At 42.2% G+C, this 22,009-nt stretch overlaps 1 protein-coding gene across 23 annotated transcripts in view; it reads left to right on the top strand.

The window, feature by feature from the left end:
- The window catches only part of Slc25a24 (solute carrier family 25 member 24), a 102,650-nt gene extending 84,958 nt beyond the window's left edge, over nt 1–17,692 (top strand). For all 23 annotated transcript variants that reach the window (XM_052731741.1, XM_052731755.1, XM_052731742.1 and 20 more), the window contains 5 exons: nt 935–1,081; nt 9,532–9,639; nt 11,387–11,554; nt 14,609–14,759; nt 17,156–17,692. In XM_052731741.1, the coding sequence (XP_052587701.1) occupies nt 935–1,081; nt 9,532–9,639; nt 11,387–11,554; nt 14,609–14,759; nt 17,156–17,340 (759 nt within the window). In that variant the 3' untranslated portion in view covers nt 17,341–17,692. The remainder of the gene's footprint in view (nt 1–934; nt 1,082–9,531; nt 9,640–11,386; nt 11,555–14,608; nt 14,760–17,155) is intronic.
- Nucleotides 17,693–22,009: the final 4,317 nt, after the last annotated feature.

A 22,009-nucleotide genomic window follows, 5' to 3' on the forward strand; every position in this document is an offset into this window, starting at 1 on the left:
CAGATTTTTTGGTTCTTACCTTGGACTTCTGAGATCTCATTTCCTCCATTCCATAATGGGAGCCAGAGTATCTAACAAGGGCGGCCCTCAAGTTGAATTTACAGAGGCTCTGGCATACTGGAATAACCTAGAAGACCATAGCAGTTGCTTAAAAATGTTTTTATTTTATTTTATGTGTGTGGGTGTTTTGCCATGCAGTGCCCACAGATCCCAGAAGAAGGTGCCAAATCCCCTGGAACTGGAGTTACACATGGTTGTAAGCTGCTATGTGGGTACTGGGAATCAAACCTGTGTCCTCTGCAAGGGTAGCCTGTGGTCTTAGAGGCACTAAGCCATTTCTAAGATTCCTTAAAAATGTTTTTAAAGTTGTGCTTTATATATATAACACTTTTTTAAAAATTATTTGAATAAAAAAGATAGATGCTTTTTTCTTTAGTACAGTAGTAAACTGACTTTGAGGAAACTTGAATAGGCACACATCTTTTCCTTTGTCATAAGTTATTATGAAGTTTATTATTTAAAATAAAGTGGATTTGTTAAGATTGTCATTTCTACACATTTGAAGGGCTTCCCAAAGTCTCCTGCAGGCTTGATACTTCACCAGATGGCCTCATGAAAATACAGACTCATGGTCGTGGTTTATTACAGGGAAGAAATAGGGATTCAAATTAACCAAGGAAAGGAAGTGCAGAGGGCCGAGTCCAGGAAAGTTCCAAATGTGGATCTTCTTCTGTCTGTGCCCTGTGCAGCCCTGATGCCTTTCTTTCCTGGTATTGATGTTAAAATTGGTGAGCAGAACATTGCAGCCCATCAGAGACGCTCTCGGGAGGCTTTAGCATTCAGTATCCAGCGTTTGGATTCAGCTCAGACCTACTTTCAAAACAGTTTCAACAATATGCAGAAGTATCCCGTGACACTTTGCTTTTATTTTTAGGTTCATGGTTCCAAATCAATGAATATATTTGGAGGCTTTCGGCAGATGGTGAAGGAAGGAGGAGTCCGTTCCCTTTGGAGAGGAAACGGCACAAATGTCATTAAAATTGCTCCCGAGACAGCTGTTAAGTTCTGGGCTTATGAACAGGTAATTTTTATTACCTGTGGAAATGATTAACAGAATAAGTTAGTTAACTCATTCAGGAAAGATCAGTATGCATTACTTTGGGTATCGGTTCCTAGTACTCCGCCAGGCAATTCCTTATGGGAGACTAGAACTTGATAAACTCAATGATTTCACACAGCTGAATTATGGGATTTTGGATTCCCTAATACCGTTTAGAGAGGGAGGCTTTCCCCACCGACCTCTTTTTCTAAGTAGCTCCTCAAAGCATGATTTTGGCTGACTCGTCTTGAATTCTAGTGGACGCAGAGGGCACTTCATCTAAGTTTTACAAACTTCGATTTCTGGAAAGAAAACTGTTCAGATGAATTCCTTTGTGTGAATGGAATTGTATTTAGCTTGAAAATTCCATGAAGGCAGGGGTGTCTGGCTTCTCCCTGCACTCCAGCCCCTGGGCAGAGCCCAGCATGGGTGAAGGGCTGAGTGTTTGTTGAGTGAATGAATGAGGTAGTAAATGAAGGCATTTGCTTCCCTCTCTGTTGACTAGGTTAAAACACAGTGGTGGGTTTAGAGATTGGCTTCTGCAGTTGTTGGCAGAGTCATTGGAGCTGCTTGCTATACAATTAGTTTTTCTTCTGTCATCTCTTCCGTAATTGTTCATCATGGTCTATACGAGCCTTAACGTTCAACTCCATACTCCAGTTTCTTATTTGAGTACGTTTAATGCTGTTCTGGAGAGACTGTCCTGGAGAAGTGCCACTCTTCTGAAATGACCAGAGCTGGTGGTATCCATTTCTTGATTGAGGAATAGAGAAGCAAAGAACAGCTGGCCTCAGGTGGAGCCCATTCCGGGAAAAAAGATTTTCCTGATTCGAATGCCTGAGCATTCAAATTATGACTAATTTTATAATAGGAAAGCCAGAGCCTAAGATACATATTCAAAAATAACGCTGTTATTTTAATATGGGGAAGTTCGGTGTATCTGAAAGCCCACACACAGCACACTTGGTACCACTTGACATATTCATAACCTGGCCCCTCCAACAGGCTTACTCTGTTCTATCCACTCCCCTCCCTCTTTTTAATGATGCTGGAATTTGAATTTAGGGTTGCTACATGGGCCAGGCAAGAGATTGACCACTGAGGTATATTGCCAGCCATGTGGGGATCTAATTTGAAAACCTACTTCCCAGGAAACAGAATCAGCATTTAAGCCCCACGTTTCTGCTAGGATTGTTAATGTAGAGGATGCATCTTGAGGCATCTCATCATCCTGTAAATGAATTGATTTCTAGGATCTGATTTGTGTTTTGCCACTGTGAAATACCATCTAAGGTGTGGTTTAACAGTAGAAACTTATTTCTCACAGTTTTCAAGCTTAAGCAGTATCAGATTAAGAGGCCAGGCAGTGGAGACTCTCTTCCTGGCTTCTTGCTCCATAGTCATATGGCCTCGGTGCATGGTTTGGTGGAATGTAAACTGTCAGGTGTCTCTTCTGATAAGGATGCTAGTTCTATCCTGAGGCCTTAGAACCTCTTCTAACCACAAATGTCCGCAAAGGCTTCATCTCCTAATACTATCACAATGGGGATTAGGATTTAATATAAGAATTTAGGAGGGGGCACTATTACCCTAAAGCTGCTATTAATATATATCTTTTTAAATTAATTTTTAAAAATTTATTTTACATACCAACCACAGTTTTCCCTAGCTCCTCTCTTCCTGTTCCCTCCCTCCACCTAACACATCCATTCAGAAAGGGTAAGGTCTCCCATGGGAGTCAACAAAACATGGCACATCAAGTTGAGGCAGAACCAAGCTGCTCCTCCTCCCTACATCTAGGCTGAGTGAGGCATCCCATCACAGGGAGTAGGTTCCAAAACGCCAGCTCATGCACCACGGACAAGTCCTGGTCCCACTGCTAGGGGCCCCACAAACAGACCAAACTACACAACTGTCACCCACATGCAGAGGGCTAGGTCGGTCCCATGCAGGCTCCCTAGCTGTTGGTCTAGAGTCTCTGAGCTCCCACGAGCTTGGGTCAGTTGTCTCTGTGGGTTCCCCTTCCATGACCTTGAGGCCCCCTGACTCGTACAGTACAATCCTTCCTCCCTTTCTTCAGCAGGACTCCTGGAGCTAGGCCCAGTGCTTAGCTGTGGATCTCTGCATCTGCTTCTATCAGTTACTGGATGAAGGTTCTATGACGCCAATTAGGGTAGTCACCAATCTGATGACAGGAGAAGGCCAGATTAGGCATCCTCTCCACTATTGTTAGGAGTCTTAGCTAGGGCCATCCTTGTGGATTCCTGGGAGTTTCCCTGGCACCAGGTTTCTCCTCAATCCCATAATGGCTCCCTCTATCAAGATATCTCTTTCGTTGCTCTCTCTCTCTCTCCTTTACTTCCTCAACTCGACCAACCCGATCTCTTATGTTCCCATTCCCCACCCCCACCCCCACTTCCAGTTAGTTTACCCAGGGGATCTCATTTATTTCCCCTTCCCAGGGCAATCCATGTATCCCTCTTAGGGTCCTCCTTGTTACCTAGCTTCTTTGGGGCTGTGAATGGTAGCCTAGTTATCCTTTGCTTTACATCTAATATCCACTTAAGAGTGAGTACATATCATGCTTGTCTTTCTGGGTCTGGGTTACCTCACTCAGGATGATTTTTATCTAGTTCCATCCATTTGCCTACAAATTTCATGATGTCATTTTTTTTTTTAACCACTGAGTAAAACTCCATTGTGTAAATGTATCACCTTTTCTTTATCCATTCTTCAGTTGAGGGGCATCTAGGTTGTTTCCAGGTTCTGGCTATTATGAATAATGCTGCTATGAACACAGTTGAGCAAATGTCCTGGGGTATGTCTGAGCATGCTTTGGGTATATGCCAAGAGTAGTATTGCTGGATCTTGAGGTAGATCGATTGCCAATTTTCTGAGAAACCTTCATACTGATTTCCAAAGTGGCTGTACAAGTTTGCACTTCCTACCAACAATGGAGGAGTGTTCCCCTTGCTCCACATTCTCTCCAACATAGGCTATCATTGGCATTTTTGATCTTAGTCATCCTGATAGGTGTAAGATAGTATCTCTGAGTTCTTTTGACTTGCATTTCCCTGAGAGCTAAGAATGTTGAACAATTCTTTAAGTGTATCTTGGCCATTTGAGAATCTTCTGTTGAGAATTCTTTGTTTAAATTTGTACCTCATTTTTTAGTTGGATTATTTGGTGTTTTATGTCTAGCTTCTTGAGTTCTTTATATATTTTGGAGATCAGCCCTCTGTCAGATATGGAGTTGATTAAAATATTTTCCCATTCTGTAGGCTGCCATTTTGTCTTACTGACAGCATCCTTTGCCTTACAGAAGCTTTTCTGCTTCAGGGGGTCCTGTTTATTAATTGTCAATTTCAGTGTCTGTGCTACTGGTGTTATATTCAGGAAATGATCTCCTGTGCCAATGTGTACAAGGCAGTATACTCCCCACTTTCTCTTCCATCAAGTTTAGTGTAACTGTATTTATGTTGAGGTCTTTGATCCGCTTGGGCTTGACCCGAGTTTTGTGCAGGGTGATAGATATGGATCTATTTGCATGCTTCTACATACAGTCATCCAGTTATGCCAACACCATTTGTTGAAGATGCTTTCTTTTTTTCTATTGTGTATTTTTGGCTTCTTTGTCAAAAATTAGGTGTTCATAGGTGTGTGGATTTATGTCAGGGTCTTTGATTCGATTCCATTGATCCATGTGTCTGTTTTTAATGCCAATACCAAACTGTTTTTATTACTATAACTCTATAATAGAGCTTGAAGTCAGGGTTGGTGATACCACTGGAAGTTCCTTTATTGTGCAGAATTGTTTTATCTATCCTAGGTTTTTTATTTTTCCATATGAAGTTGAGTATTGTTCTTTTGAGGTCTGTGAAGAATTGTGTTGGGATTTTGATGGGGATTGCATTGAATCTGTAGATTTGCTTTTGGTAAGATCGCCATTTTTACTATGTTAATCCTACCTATGTAGGAGCATGGGAGATCTTTCCATTTTCTGATATCTTCTTCAGTTTCATTTTTCAAAGACTTAAAGTTCTTGTCATACAGGTCTTTCACTTATTTGGTTAGAGTTACCTTAAGATATTTTATATTATTTGTGGCTATTGTAAAGGGTGTTGTTTCTCTGATTGCTTTCTCAGCCCATTTATCATTTGTATATAGGAGAGCTACTGATTTTTTTGAGTTAGTCTTGTATCCTGCCACATTGCTGAAGGTGTTTATCAGCTGAAGGAGTTTCCTGGTAGAATTTTTGGGGTCACTTATGTATACTATCATATCATCTGCAAATAGTGAAAGTTTGACTTCTTTCCAATTTGTATCCTCTTTATCTCCAATTTGTATCCTCTTTATCTCCTTTTGTTGTCTTATTGCTCTAGCTAGAACTTCAAGTACTATATTGAATAGATATGGGGAGAGTGGACAGCCTTGTCTTGTTCTTGATTTTAGCAGAATTGCTTTGAGTTTCTCTCCATTTAATTTGATGTTGGCAGTTGGCTTGCTGTATATTTTTTTAATTATGTTTAGATATGTTCCTTGTATCCCTGATCTCTCCAAGACCTTTATCATGAAGGGGTACTGGATATTGTTGAAGGCTTTTTCAGCATCTAATGAGATGATCATGTGTTTTTTCTTTCTTTCAGTTTGTACATATGATAGATTACATTGACAGATTTTTGTATGTTGAATCATCCCTGCATCTCTGGGAAAAAGCCTACTTGGTCATGGTGGATGATTTTTTTTATATGTTCCTGGATTCGGTTTGCTAGCATTTTATTGGATATTTTTGCATCAATGTTCATGAGGGAGATTGGTTTGTAATTCTCTTTCTTTGTTGCATCTTTGTGTGGTTTGGGAATCAGTGTAACTTTAGCCTCATAAAAGGAGTTTGGTAATGTTCCTTGCTTCCATTGTGTGGAACAACTTGGGAGAATTGGTATCAGCTCTTCTTTGAAATTCTGGTAGAATTTTGTGCTGAAATCATCTGGCCCTAGGCTTTTTTTTGGTTGGAAGACTTTTAATGATTGTTTCTATTTTGTTAGGGGTTATTGGTCTATTTAAATAGTTTATCTGGTCTTGATTTAATTTTGGTATGTGGTACCTATTCAGAAAACTGCCCATTTCTTTTAGATTTTCCAATTTTGTGGAGTACAGATTTTTGAAATATGACTTAATGGTTCTCTGGATTTCCTCAGTATCTGTTTTGTTAATTTGGATAGTCTCTCTCTGCTTTTTGGTTAGTTTGGATAAGGGTTTGTCCATCTTGTTGATTTTCTCAAAGAACCAACTCTTTGTTTCATTGATTCTTTGTATTGTTCTATTTGTTTCTATTTTATTGATTTCAGCCCTCAATTTGATTATTTCCTGGCATCTACTCCTCCTGGGTGAGTTTACTTCTTTTTGTTCTAGAGCTTTCAGGTATGCTGTTTAAGCTGCTAGTGTGAGATTTTCTCCAAATTCTTTATGTGGGCACTTAGTGCTGTGAATTTTCCTCTTAGCACTGCTTTCATAGTGTCCCATAAGTTTGGGTATGTTGTGCATTCATTTTCATTTAATTCTAGGAAGTCTTTAATTTTTTTCTTTATTTCTTTTTTGACCCACTGGTGATTTACTTGAGTGTTGTTCAATTTCCATGAGTTTGTAGGCTTTCTGCAATTTGTGTTGTTGTTGAATTCTAATCTGAAGCCTTGGTGAACTTATAAGATACAGGGAGTTATTCCATTTTTTTTTTGTATCTGTTGAGGTTTGCTTTGTGACTGAGTTTGTGGTCAATTTTAGAGAAGGTTCCATGAGGTACTGAGAAGAAGATGTATTCTTTTGTGTTTGGGTAAAATGTTCTATAGATGTCTGGTAAGTCCATTTGAATCATAACATCTGTTAGTTCCTTTATTTCTCTGTTAAGTTTCTGTCTGGCAGACCTGTCCATTGGTGAGAGTGGGGTGTTGAAGTGTGTGGGGTTTGATATGTGATTTAAGCTTTAGTAATGCTTCTTTCACAAATGTGGATGTGTAGCTGGAGTTTTCTCCAGTCCCAATCAGACCCGCAGCCACTCAGACCCAAATAAACACACAGATGCTTATATTATTTAAACTGTTTGGCCTAATGGCTCAATCTTCTTGCTATCTAGTTCTCATATCTTAAATTAACCCATTTCTGTTAATCTATAAGTTGCCACATGGCTTGTGGCTTACTGGTCCCTTACATGTTGCTTCTCATGGCAGCGTCTCCTGACTCAGCCTTCCACCTCCCAGCATTCTCCTGTCTCTTTGTCCCGCCTATACTTCCTGCCTGGCTACTGGCCAATCAGCATTTTATTTATCAACCAATCAGAGCAACACATTCACAGCATCCAGAACACAGCCACAGCATGGATGTCCTTGTATTTGGGGAATAAATATTCAGAAGTGAGATGTCATCTTGATGGATTTTTTTTTCCTGTGATGAATATGAAATGTCATTTTCCATCTCTTTTGACTAATTTTAGTTTGAAATCTATGTTGTTGGATATTAGGATAACTACACTAGCTTGTTTCTTGGGTCCATTTTATTGGAAAATCTTTTCCCAAATTCTGTACTCTGAGGTAATGTCTGTCTTTGAGGTTGAAGTGTGTTTCTTGTATACAGCAGAAGGATGGGTCCTGTTTTCATACCCATTCTGTTAGACTGTTTTTTTTATAGGTGAATTGAGATCATTGATATTGCAGGATATTAATGACCAGTGATTATTAATTTCTGTTATTTTTGATTTTGTTAGTGATGGTGGTAGGTGTGTGTGTTTCCCTTCTTTGGGATTTGCTGGTGTGAGGTTACTATTGGCTTGTTTTTGTGGGTGCAGCTAACTTCTTTGGGAATGGAGTTTTCCTTCTAGTACTTTCTGTAGGGCTGGATTTGTGGATAGGTATTGTTTAAATCTGGTTTTTTCATGGAATATTTTCTTTTCTCCATTTATGGTGATTGAAAGTTTTCCTGGGTAGAGTAGTCTGGGCTGGCATCTATGGTCTCTTAGTGTCTGTCCAGGACCTTCTGGCTTTCAGAATCTCCATTTAGAAGTCAGGTGTAATTCTGATAGTTCTGCCTTTATGTGTACTTGGCCTTTCTCCTCTGCAGCTCTTAATATTCTTTCTTTATTCTGTATGTATAGTATTTTGATTATTTTGTGGTGAGGGGACTGTTTTTTTGGTCCAGTCTATTGGGTGTTCTGTAAGCTTCTTATACTTTCATAGGCATTTCCTTCTTTAGGTTGGAAAGTTTTCTTCTATGATTTTGTTGAATATATTTTCTGGGCCTTTGAGCTGGAATTCTTCTTCTTCTATCCCTATTATTTTTAGGTTTGTTCTTTTCATGGTGTCCCAGATTTGCTGGATGTTCTGTGGTAAGAATTTGTTGGATTCAACATTTTCTTTGACCAATGAATTTATTTCCTCTATTGTATCTTCAATGCCTGAGATTCTCTCTTCCATCTCTTGTATTTCATTGGTTATAATTGCATCTGTAATTCCTGTCCCATTTCCCAGATTTTCCATTTCCAGAATTCCCTCAGTTTGTATTTTCCTTATTGCTTTTATTTCAATTTTCAAGTCTTGAATTTTTTCTTTCACCTGTTTGATCACTTCCTCTTGGCTTTTTTAAGCAATTAATTGATTTCTTCCAACTTTTTTGTTTGTCTGTTCCTCCATTTCTTTAAGGGAATTTTTCATTTCCTCTTTAAAGGCCTCTATCATCTTCATAAAGTCATTTTAAAAGTTGTTTTCTTTTGCTTCATCTGCATCGGGATGTTCAAGTCTTGCTATTGTAGAATGACTAGGTTCTGGCGGTGCCATATTGCTCTTTATGTTGCTGAATGTGTTCTTACCCTGCTGTTTACCCATCTGGGTTTGGGATAGTTATAGGTACAGGTGTTGATTCTTGTGATGTCTTTGTTGGATGTGTGTTTTGTTCCTTTATTGTCTTTTGCCCTGAATGCCCAAGGGCTCTGGTGATTGGCTGATTGTCAGGCTGAGTAGGGTTGTCTCAGCTGAGGTTTGTGGGGGTTTGGGTGCCTAAATCTAGTGTATTGTCCAGTTCTTCTGGCTGGTGTGGGCTTTACTTGTGCCCTTGGGGTCTGTTCTTCCAATTGTTGTGGGTTATGCCTGTGACTATGGTTTCCAACTGGTGTGGGTGGCGCTTGTGCCTATAGGGTCTGCTGATATTGCTGGAGAGGGCTGTTCAGGGGGAGGCTGCTGGGTGGGTGGGATTGGGCAGTGGAGTGGGTCTGTTCTTCCAGCTGGTGCAGGTGGTGCTTGTGCCTCTAGGGGTTGTCGATGTTGTGGGGGATGGTTGGCCAGGGGGAGGATGTGGGTTCGGTGGGTTTGGGCAGCGGAGTGGGTCTTGTAGGTTACAGAGTCCAATGACGGCGGTTTAGTGTGCATCTTAAAACTTCCTTTTTACAGTACAAGAAGCTGCTTACCGAAGAAGGACAAAAATTAGGAACCTTTGAGAGGTTCGTTTCTGGTTCCATGGCTGGGGCAACTGCACAGACTTTTATCTATCCCATGGAGGTAAGTACCGCTGTGGCCTGACTGCTTGGTGGCATTTGCACTGGCCAGCTGTAGCTGTGTGCTAAGTTAACCCAAACTCAACAGCTTGAAACAAGCCTCAGCATCTCACAGTTCTGGCAATTAGGAGTGTGAGAGCAGCACAGCTGGGGCTCCCTGGCTGTTTCATCGCCTCTTGTCAAGGTGTCAGCCAGGCCTGCCGTCATCTAGAGGCTAACCTGGAGTGGGTCTGCTTTTAGGCTCACTGAGGTGGCTGCTGCCAGGCCTCGCTGGCTGCCGGCTGGAAGCATCGGTCTCTTAGGCAGGCCTTTCTAGATGGCCTGTGTATCCTCACAGCATGGATAACCTCGCTTCCTTTACAGTCAGTGATGTGAGCCAGGGGAGAAAAAGAGATGGCGTGCGAATAAACTGTTGCCTGTTGTTGCTTTCACTGTGCCCTGTTGGCTACACAGATTGACCCTGGTACTGTGTGTGAGGGGACCCCGCAAAGCAGAGCATCCGTGGACACAGGACCCTCAGGAGCCGTCTCAGAGGCTGGCTGCCACGGAGCTGATAAGGGTTACAGCTCTCATTCCTTTCCAGCGAGCTTTTGTACCATAACCCCAGCAGTGGAAGCTGAGGCTTTGGTTGTAGGATGGTAATAACAACTAGACATCCTTCCAGAAGAACATGGGCTGGCTAGCAAACTGTAGACCACCTGTGCCCTGTGTGCACAGCCTCAGTTAAGAATTGTTGTTACACCTGACAAAGACAGGAAGAAGTGAAGGGAAAGCAAAGAACATGTTAACGGAGACACGCGTTTGAGGCTAGCAAAGACTGAAATGTTTATTGTTTGGCCTTTGCAAAAAAGTGTTTGCCAACTCCCACTTTACAGCAAAACCAATACAGTAGATATGGATAGTTTTATGGATACAACTAAGGTTTTTCAATAGCTTATAAGACCTAAGCAAAATATACCTTTAACTTGAACCTCTTTGTGATATGCATGCCAATAGATTTGTGTGCGTGTGTATGTGCGCACACGGGCATGCTTGTGTGGGTGCACATGTGTGTGCATGTGCCTGTGGAGGCCAGAGGTCAGCTTCAGGTATCATTCATCAGGAGGCACTGTGTACTTTGTATTTTGAGACTGGGTCTCTCACTGGCCGGAGCTCACTGTTATGGGCCAGGCTGACAGGCCAGTGAACCCCAGAGAGCTGTCTGTCTTACCTCCCCAGGGGGTCCACAGGCATCCACTCCCATTCCTGACTTCTTATGTGGGTTTTACAGCATCAAACTCAAGGCCACATGCTTGTACCATAAGTGCTTTGTAGATTGTGTTACCTCTGAGCCTCTAGAGATATTTTAGACTACCCACACATCCCTCATTTCAACCAATACCATCCCCTTCCCACCCCTCCACCTCCTCAGCCTGGGCTCCAAGCTGAAGATACTGGAGTTGTCCCCTAGGCCATTTTCTTCACCTTCCTTGACAATTAATTTTATTATGACATCAAAAGATTATCTGGTTCACATTTTTTGTTTTGTTTTTGTTTTTTTCAAAGCTCTCCTTTAGACTCTCTTTGAAATAACTGGCCCTTCCTGGCTCTGATTTTAGCTTCTCGATGGAAGCAACCCATGAGGGAGACTCTATCAATGAACTGGACATTCTCTTGAGAGAGAGAATTTCGTAGTGCTTCATGAAATCAATACGCTTGAACTGTTCGATGTTAAATGTGAATGGTACTGTGTTCCATTCTCTGGTATCTAGGTTCTGAAAACCCGGCTAGCTGTAGCCAAAACTGGACAATACTCTGGAATATATGGTTGTGCCAAGAAGATTTTGAAACAGGAAGGCTTTGGGGCTTTTTACAAAGGCTATGTTCCCAACTTACTGGGCATCATTCCTTATGCAGGCATCGATCTCGCTGTGTATGAGGTGAGTGAGGGTCCAGCATGCTCCTGTCCGCAGTGTAGGTAGTCTGCAAGGTGGAGAGCTGGGTGCCGGTAGGAGAGCTGTGTGTGACTGGACTGCCCCTAGTGTGTTCTTCGACCTTTCCAGCACCCTGATTGTGAGAGCACACATGTACTGAGTCACGTTTTGTGTTAGCTTTCCTTGCATATTTACTTTTGTTCACAAAGAGTATGGACGAAAATTCGGTTTAGAAGATGGCATGAGGGACTGGGAGGCACAGAAAAAATAAGCAGAAATGTGTTAGGACTACTAAAATCGGGCACTGATAAAACCAAGCTTCATCCCTTGTCATCTGGCAGTCCCTAGGGCTGGAGGTCCCTAGGGCGGCTCAGCCTATAAAATGAAGCATGAGCATGGAGACTTAAGTTCGGATAACTCAGCTCAGGCAACTCAGAATACAAAACCCGGGTCACTCCCGCCACTCAGGTCAAAAACAGTGGGTCACCCCTGCCACATGGATCCTTTAACTTAGGAATCTGACAGACATTTACTGAACACACACTACATTCAAACCGTTGCTTTAGATACTGAGTTGAAAGAAGGACTCAGGGCCTTTAAGAACCCAAAGGTCTGGTGAGGAGATGGGCAAGCCCGAAGAGAAATTCAGATTGTCTGTCATGCTGTGACAGATGTGAGTCAGCACACACCCTAGGCGGGAGCTGAGCCCCAGCTCAGGAAGGAAGGTAATGGAAGCCACCCAGAAGACTTATTTTATTATATATATATTACATATTATATCTCAGAAGACTTATTTTTAAATATATTGATTATTCATTTATTATTATACTCATTTTCACTTTTTCATAGATCTCTTTCTTCTCCACCTACCTAGCTTTGTGTCCTAATTTTTATAAAATAACTTCATTTTACTTTGAACAGCTTTATTGAGGTACAATTCCCATGCCGTGCATTTCACCCACTTAAAACATACCATCTATGGGCTTTTGGAATATTTCATTGTTAACTTGTGAAATTGTGATAAAACATAAAAACTTCTTTTTAACCATGAAATTCAGTAATGTTAATTACATTTGCACTAATGTACAGCCTTTACTACTGTAAATTTCCAAAACTTTTTCTATCAGTCCAAACTATTATGCAGTTACCCTCTGCCTCACCCCCTGAACCTCCTGAACCTCTAACCTACCCCCAGTCTCTATGAATTTATGTATTCTGGGTGTTTCATCAGTGGAGCCACACAATATTATTTGTTTGTGTCTGCTTGTTTCACTTAACAGAAAGCCTTTAAAGTTCATTCATGTCTTATATTTCATTATTCCTATTGGTTCAATAATAATACATCATACAATACATGCAACAATGTGTCACATGACAATGTTTGGGCCAATGAGAGATCACTCATATGTGACAGTGTTGCCATGGATTATAATGGAGCTGAAAAATATGTGTTGCCTGGTGTTTTTCTACACCAGTGTCTTAACACCAGTGACTCACATGTTTGGGGGTGATGTTGGTGTAAAGAAATCAACTATGATGCCTGTGGAACAGAAGAATGACACTTGCAATCATGTGTGTAATAGAGACTTGCAGTTATGTGCATTCTCTGTAACAATGACAAGTGATTGCTACTGATTCTTGAACTCTTCATATAAAATTTACTTTAAAAAATAGAAACATAGGGAGCACTCCCAAACTCCTCCTACAAAGCTAAAAATCCCTCCAATCTAAAAATCTTGACATTGCAAAAATCTATCTCAAGTCAACCAGAATTGTATATAAAGCCACTCCTTACCCCTGGGCGTCCCTGTTCTGTTTTGATGACAAGCAGTTATCAAAAGTCATCTTTTCATAGTGAGTCCCCTAACATGGATTTACAATGAATTCTCATGCTTTTATTTTTGAATTCTGTATCAGATTTCAAAGTTGTCTACATACCCACCCGTATTACAATATTAGAAGACCATTGTTTCCTCTTTACTCATTTTACCGTGGGCTTTTCACGTTTCCTGCTGCAGCTTATTGGCCTTTTGTTTCAGATTGAAGGATGCCTTTGTCATCTCTTGCAGGTCTAGTGATGGTACATTCTCTCAGCTTTTACTTATCCACGGAGCTCTTAATTTCTCCTTCATATTCAAAAGACAGCTTTGTCAATATACTGTTTTTGGTTGGCAGGGTCCTTCTGTTGTTGTCTAGTCTTAGTACTTGGGATGTAACATCCTAGCCCACAAGGTTTCCATTGAGAAATACAATTCTATAAAACAAACAAAAACAAAAACAAATTTAAAATATTAAGCGAGAGTCTTGGTTACTTTTTTATTGTTCTGATAAGATGCCATGACCGAGGCAACTTACAAAAGAAAATGTTTATTTGGGGCTTACATTTTCAGAGGGTGAGTCCATGACCAACATGGCCAGGATCACGGCAGCACGTAGGCAGGCACGGTGCTAGAGCAGTAACTGAAAGTTCACACCCTTATCCACAAGTAAGAGTCAGAGAGAGATAACTGGGAATGTGAAGAGACACCATGACCACAGCAACTCTTATAAAGGAAAACATTTAACTGAGGCGGGCTTACAGTTTCAGAAGTTCAGTCCATTATCATCATGGTGAGAAGCATGGTGGCATGCAGGCAGATATGGTGCTGGAGGAGGAGCTGAGAGTTCTACATTTGATCCATAGGCAGCAGACGGAGACTGACTTGAGCTTCTGAGATCACAAAGTCTCAGCCCCCACAGTGACATACTTCCTCCAGCCAGGGCATACCTACTCCGACAAGGCTAAACCTCCCAATAGTGCCACTCTTTATGGGCCAAGCATTCCAACACATGAGTTTACGGGGGCCATATCTATTCAAACCTCTACAGGGGCATTCTCATTCAAACCAGCACAACTAGGTATATAGGCTTTTAAAAAAATGTATTAGCATATATGGTTTATGATTAAAATATTTTACTTTTAAAGAGTTAACTACATGAAACAGCCCTGAAGATGTTTACATTGAGTGAATGATGGCTGAGTATCTCCTTGGTTGATTGGTTTCTTTTTTTCCGGGGCAGCTTTTGAAGTCTTACTGGCTGGAGAACTTTGCAAAAGACTCTGTCAACCCCGGTGTGGTGGTGCTACTGAGCTGTGGGGCCCTGTCTAGCACCTGTGGGCAGCTGGCCAGTTACCCCCTGGCTTTGGTGAGGACTCGAATGCAGGCACAAGGTGAGTCTGCATTCCAGGATGGGTGTGGTAACACTTTGTGTCAATCACATGCTTTTTTAAGAGTATAAGGTTTGACATCTAGCAGATTTGGGCTCAGGTCTTTGCTCCACATCTCTTTTTTTCATTTTGTCTTCCATGAAGAGGGACAAAAAGAATTAACAGGAATATGTGTAAAGAATTTGGCAGTTGCTAAATTCTCAAAGTGGTGACTGAACTGTTTATCAGTGCTGTTCAGACCCTAAGCCCTTTTCTCTGTGGCACTCCTTCTCTGTGGCACTCCTTCTCTGTGGCACTCCCTCTCTGTGGCACTCTCTCTGCTGGCTCCTAGGCTGCACTGTCCTGACTCTTTTGCCACTTAAAGACTACTCTCTTCTTGCTGCTTCCTGGCATTTATTGATGCCTGCTCTTTGAAAGCATGAAATACTCTTTGACTTTCTTTTCTGTTCTTCTTTTTCCCTGGTCACCTTCACCTATTGTACTTGCCCTTCCAAATGAGTACTGGGCATCTGCGGTTCCACTCCCAACCCCTCCTTCACCCAAGCAGTCACTGGTCTACACTCTTTTGAGTCATCAGGGACCAGACACCTGTCGGATGGGTGCTAGGGTTAGAGAAAGCAGCAAGTCAGGCATGAATGTGGTCACTGGAGAGTGGAAAAGACACGGATTCAACTGGAAGATGGCCCTTTATAAAACACCCCATGGCGTGAGTTCTACCCCATCTCCAGATGAAGCCTAGGAATGCGGTGGGAGCTAGCCAGGAACAGGCCTGCAGAGTGGCGTATTTGAGGGGCTGAGAGGTAATCATGGCTGCAGAGAGGAATGCAAAATAGCAAACTAAATGTGTGCAGTTTGTCATTTTGCCATTGGGATCACTTGGGGAGCTTGATACTAATATCATCCACATTTGACAAAGGACTAACAGGCAAAAACAGTTAAGGAGTGTCCGTAAGGTTATGCATTTGTCAGGGAATGGAGCTGGAGTTCAGACCCACTCCGGGATTGAAACTGCTGCACGGTGAGCCCACCCTTCCCCTGAGCTCAAGTCCTGACCCAGCACAGCGGCCAAGATCTGCCATTCTTCATCAAGGCCCACTCATGGCTTTATCTCCTCAGACATTTTTGTAAGTTTTCAGAGTTTCCAGTGTCAATTCCAAAGTTCTCAGCGAGAATTCCGAAGTCTTTAGCCATCATATTGTGCCTCAGGTTCAGTTCCCTCACCCCCACTCTGCTGCTGTGCGACTTTTTCTGTGGAGGCTAGAGTGAGCTGACCTGTCTGTTCACCCAGATAGGGTAAGGACAGACCAAAGGAACAGGTCCACCCGCGTCTAGCATAGTGCGTTGGTGAGCTTGCCGGGGTTATGACTGGAGTTGAGTGACGGCTACTTAAAGGGGCAACACCCCACCCCACCCTACCCTGCAACCAGTGCAAGTGACCAGCCTCGGAAGCCAAATCCCTGGAGGTCCCTGCATAACCTGCCAGAAACGTGTCCTGGAGTCTCCCACCTGCAGTAGTTATAACTGCGCACGTAACCTTGGGGAGTGGGGAGCGGTCCTGTGACTCCTCTAGTTTCAGAAGCTGACTGAGCTTGGTAGGTTTTATTTATCTCCTGAGTCTTAGGAGTCTCCTCGATCCTGTGGGGATGCTTCAATTTGGAGAAAACAGCTAGTCAACATGTGGGCATCTCCAGCCCCTTAGTACCCTATGGGTGATAATCACATCCCCAAATCACCGTGGTCCCCTCCCCCATGCCCGTTCCTGCCTTTGTCCTTTGTTGTACCAGCAATACAGGGCTGCCTCCTCCTCCTCCTCCTCCTCCTCCTCCTCCTCCTCCTCCTCTTCCTCCTCCTCCTCCTCCTCCTCCTCCTCCACCCCTTCTTTTTTTCTTCCTCCTTTCTTCACCTCTCCCCCTCCTGAGATAATTACAAGGCCCAGGTCTCCTATTCTCTGTCTAAACTTCTCCAAATCTCCCCTTCCCCTATTATCCAAAATGTAGCCATTCTAGTCAGGGCTTGGGGAGGATGCTGTGATGGAGTGATGTGGTTAAAAGTGGCGGGCTTGAGCATCAACCACAGCTTCTTGGTTTCGCTACTAGCTAACTAAGTTCCTAATTGCTCAATTATGAAATGTATGTATTTATCCTGAAGGGCTCGCATGGAAAGTAATTAACCTAGAACAACCCTTCATAAGGAGCTGCCATCATTGTAACTCACTGGTGGGTGATGCACAAAGAGGGTTGCTTTTGTAATTGATTTTTATCGGTCCATTGTATTCCAGACGCCATTCTGAATCCCTAAGTGTCTGTTGTAATAATAATGAGGCATGCTTGAATATTGGATTAGCCTGGTTCCTGCAGTTTTATTTATCTTTTTTTTCTGTTTGTTTATCTGTTTGCTAGCCATGGTAGAAGGGGCCCCGCAGCTGAACATGGTTGGCCTTTTTCGGCGAATAGTCTCCAAAGAAGGAGTGTCAGGACTTTACAGAGGCATCACCCCAAACTTCATGAAGGTGCTCCCTGCTGTCGGCATCAGCTATGTGGTGTACGAAAATATGAAGCAGATGCTAGGAGTAGCTCGGAAGTGACGCGTCCAAGCCTTCTTTTCCGTGATGACCAAAGCTGTCAGCTCTCGCTCTCCAGTGTCTTCTGGGATTGCAGCAAATCTATTGCAGAAGAGGCTGTTTTCCCCAGCCAAAGGGAAGAGACTCTGCAATCACCTCAAGCATCTGGGCTCAGCTTTATATCTTCAGTCATGTTCAAAATCACAGTTTCAAGAAGTGTTGAAGAGGCCACAAAATTGTACTTTATATTGCCTTGCACCCTAAATCTGAAAATGTACTTACTTAAGCTGAAATCATTTTGTGTGATAGAATTATAAATCACTAATCTTTGTTCTGATTGGTCCAAGTTTATGTCAATTTGTTTATACCCAAATTTTTTTTAAAAAAAAAAGATCAGAAAGCCTTGGGACTTAAATTGTTCTATATATTTTGGATATCTTTATAGATATAAAATTCTCCTGCAGGAACATTAGTAGAAAAAAATCACTGTACTTCAAATCAATCTTGCACAGTTTATATCCTCATCTGTCAGCAGAATAAGGATGAATTATAGTAGCCAAATTTGTGTATGGAGGAGCAGTGAGATAATATTTATTTCGGTGGACACTCTTCTGTTCTGCTTGAATTGTTATTTGGTCCCCAATTTTAGACATTGATTGTCATATGTTGTTAAATTATTGATACAAGTTATTTGGTAGATCCTTCTTCTACCATTGCTTTCGAAAACATCTGTGAACAAACCATTGACTTGTACCATGTCCTAGAGAGTGTCTTGGTTTTGTTCTTTTTTTTTTTCTCTTTGAATCAAATTCTCTTAATCAGGAAGGCTCCCTGGGACCTTCACAGCAATCTGAAATTGCTCTTTTCATGACTTGAGTGTTGATTTCAGGTAAATGACACCTTCATTTCACTTTTACGGTTGAAGTCTTTTGAACCTGCGCTTCTCAGATGGAGTGGCTCAAAGCTAAGACACCAGCACATTTCAACAGCAGTATATATTCATTGTATGTATTTGAATGAAAGGCTCAGTCTGCAAACATACGTGTCACATTTTCACTTGCCTCAAGATTTAGGAAGATAGTGGGACATTTGTATTACCAACAGCACTTAAACTTTTTACTGAAGCTGATTTTGTAGTCAATTATCATTTATGATTTGCTTTATTACAACTTAGAAAAATCTTATTTCTTCTATAAGAAGATATTCAATATTCTTAGCTGGGCAGTGGAGATACACACCTTTAGTCCCAGCACTTGGGAGGGAGAGGCAGGTGAATCTCTGAGTTCAAGGCCAGCCTGGTCTACAGAATGAGTTCCAGGACAGCCACACAGAGAAACACTGTCTCAAAAAACCATATATATATATTCTTAACATTTTAAGATTTAGTCCATATACTCATTTAGTTTCTGGTAATTTATGTTATAATTGCTTTATGAAAAATCTAGTGAAATGGGAATCTTTGACTCTAGCCTACCTCTTTTATTTTTTGAACCAAAGAGAAAAGATGGACTTGTGTTTATGAGACTCATTCTACAACATAGTTTGGTTTGTGTTAGTGACGGATGCCTGCTGTTGTCTCAGCCTTTTTATACTATGTAAGGCAAGGGAGCGACTCTCCTTTGTCCTCAGGGTTATTGTACTTTTGAGTAATGCATAGAATGACAATATTAAGGTACAGGATTCATTCCTTTTTTACTCATAACAATTATGGAAATGAGTAATTCTGTTAATGTTTTTGGAATTTCAAATGGATGAAAACTATGAAAATATTCATAGTTCATTATGAAATTAAAGTGCCTCCCCATTGAACATGTGTAAAGTATCACTGATTTATCTGTGCAACTTGTATCTTTTGGGAAAAAAGCCTCTCATTGAAGACAGCTTATTTCTGACATTGCTACACAGTTACTGCTCATTTGTATTAAAGATGTATGTCTGTTTGTAAAATGACTTGTTTCCTGATTGTCCTAGTGTCCTCTCCGTTGCTGGGACAAAACTCTCCGAATTTAAGCGACACAGAGAGGAAAGGACAGGACACAGTCCGCCATGGGGAGAAGTCAGGGCAGGGCAGAAGCAGGAACCATGTGGGCTGTTCCTTCTTACAACTGACGTTGAAGACAGTCACCCACAGACTTGCCCACAGGTCAGCCCCTCAATCAAGACTCCTGTCTTAGGTGACTCTTAGCCGAGAGTTGACAGAGCTAACTAAGGACACTCATTTGGAAAAGAATTGACAAGTCATACATTCTTTTTTGTTGTTACACATTTATACCACTGTCAGTGGTTCAAACGAGGCTTTTCACACCTGGCTGCTTGGAGTCTTTTTTAATCTTTTGCCTTCCCTGAGCAGCGATGGTATCACGCATTTGGGCAAAAGACATGCTTTACATGGTACTCTGAGTCTACACTTAGGAGTGAGGATCACAGCCCAAGGGGTTTCCAGTACCAAGAAGACTCCAAGGTTGTAGGATTAGCGTGACACATCTTGGTGGGGAGTGTTTTTACCTGGAAACTGTGTGAGACAAAACACGAGCAAGTTTACGAGTAAGTAATTAAGAAATTTTCTAATGCAAATTAAACATAAGTATAGACTCTGATTCATAAAAATGAAACAAGGGTGTGGAGATGGATGGGCACAAGCCTTGCTAATGTTGGGTAGAGCATACAGCAGGGGCAGTGGCCCCAGGAAGGGAGATGAAGGAGGCCAGGCCAATGCACAGGGCTGTGGGAAGTGAGCCCAAAGGAGGGTAGTCGCGGAAGACATGGGGAGGGCTTCAGCAAGGCCGTTAGCTATTTAGTTCTCCTTTGCTGTTGCCCAGTTCTGCAATAGCAGCACTTCTTTGGTGAAGTTCCCCAAACAAGATCCAAACGTCTCTACTCCGGGGTTTCGTTATTGGAAACAGTGGGTGAAGGCCTGTTTCAGATAGACATCATTTCCACTGCAGGTAGAATAGTGTCCTCCCCCCCACTGCTGTCAGCCTGTCCATCTCTAGGAAGAAGATAAATTTTTAAAGAGAATTAATTTAGAGACATAAAAACCTCCATTTTCCCTTTGTCTTCCACAAAACCATCCATAGTAAACAAGTGGTTTGTTTTGTCACTCGGGAGGGTGGGCATGGAGTGGAACTGTCCAGGGATTTTGATGCATTCTGAAGAACCGGTCAGAACAAGCCTGCCACAGACTCCAGATGCCCCCTAGACACCCATGTCTTCCAATGAGTTGATACTAATCTCTCTACACGGGCTCTCCGAACTAGCCACAGCCATGGCTCAGGGCAGATTAGTTTAAATCCTGCCACCTCTAAGTGTCTCCTGCAGACATGCATCCCCCTAGCCAGTCTGTCATCTTGAAGCAGGTGCCCACTTGAATCTTAGTGTGTGACATGGTCATGCAATTAATTTAAACCTATCAGAACCCCCCCCCCCCCCCATCACTTAACGACCAGACAGTGATGTGTGAATCTTGGCCTCTTTGACTCAGGGTCCACATCAGTCAGTGCCAAGAGGTTTTTAATACCAGTCTTCGTGTGTCTGATTCCAGCCACTGTGCCATACTTGGAATGGGCTTAGTTGGGATGACATAGGACTAGAATCTGGCAACTTCTGTCTCCTTTCCAACCACTGGGTTCACTCTTTTCCTCTATGATGCTGAGAGAATTCTGCTCACTTCTCTAGGACCCCTGGAGTCTACTCTACAGGCAATGTGGGTGTTCCCAACAACAGAAGAGCCTTTCACTGAAAATGACTTCTGTTTCCACATTTAAACACCACAGGGGAGGAAATGCTAACTGGAGGCTGGAGATGAGAGGAAAGGGAAGGTATAGAGAGACTGAATATCAAGCTGTCTCTAGTCTGGTGCTCTGTGACTCAGGATGAAGCTTTTGGTGATATGTGGTGTGAAGCTCAGTACCCAGAGGGGTGGTTCCTTTCATTTGTTTAGCATAAACAACAGATTTTATCCACTGAACGTCCAAGTCCCCAAGTGTCACTGATATGTGGCAGTGTGGTTTCACAGCAGACAGAATTCAGTAGACAGTGTCCAGGTAGAAGCCAAGAGAGGGAAATGGCACGCCCCCCCCCCTCCCACAACCCAGCTATTAGAGCCGCAACTAGAAAGTAAGCCTAGAGTTGGGAGGGGGTGGGTCTGGGCTATGCTATCAAATATAAATGGTGCCTGTGCCTCTTTAATAGAAACTAATATCAATTATCTAGTATAACCTGAAGAAATGTGACAAATGGAATGAAAAGAAGAAAGCGCGAATAGAGTCATTTGGCCCAGCCTGGGCTCTAGGTCTGACCTCATCAATTTCACATGACTCTATCAGTTATTCCCAAAAGACAGTATGAGTGATTTATTACATGGATGTTACAAGTTAGAAAATACTCTTTGCATGGGAGTTTACAACCGTGTGACTTTAATCATTGAGACATAGGCCAAGTATTCATTCACTGTAGAGGAAAAAAGCACCCAGGATACACAGGTCGCTGTCAAAATGAGAGGGTTGTTAAATAAAAACACTCCACTTTGCATGACACTACTGTATGAGGAGACGTCTACGTGGTAGTTGCGGGCACAGTTTCCGTTAGGAGGAACATTTTGTTTCTTGGCTTTGAATGCCACCACCACGCGGTGGTTTGCACTATTTTTTTTTTTTTTTTTTTTTTTTTTTGGTTTTTCGAGACAGGGTTTCTC

Source organism: Peromyscus californicus, unplaced genomic scaffold (genome assembly GCF_007827085.1).
Source record: "Peromyscus californicus insignis strain IS unplaced genomic scaffold, ASM782708v3 Scaffold_9__1_contigs__length_137607984, whole genome shotgun sequence".
Taxonomy (NCBI): domain Eukaryota; kingdom Metazoa; phylum Chordata; class Mammalia; order Rodentia; family Cricetidae; genus Peromyscus; species Peromyscus californicus.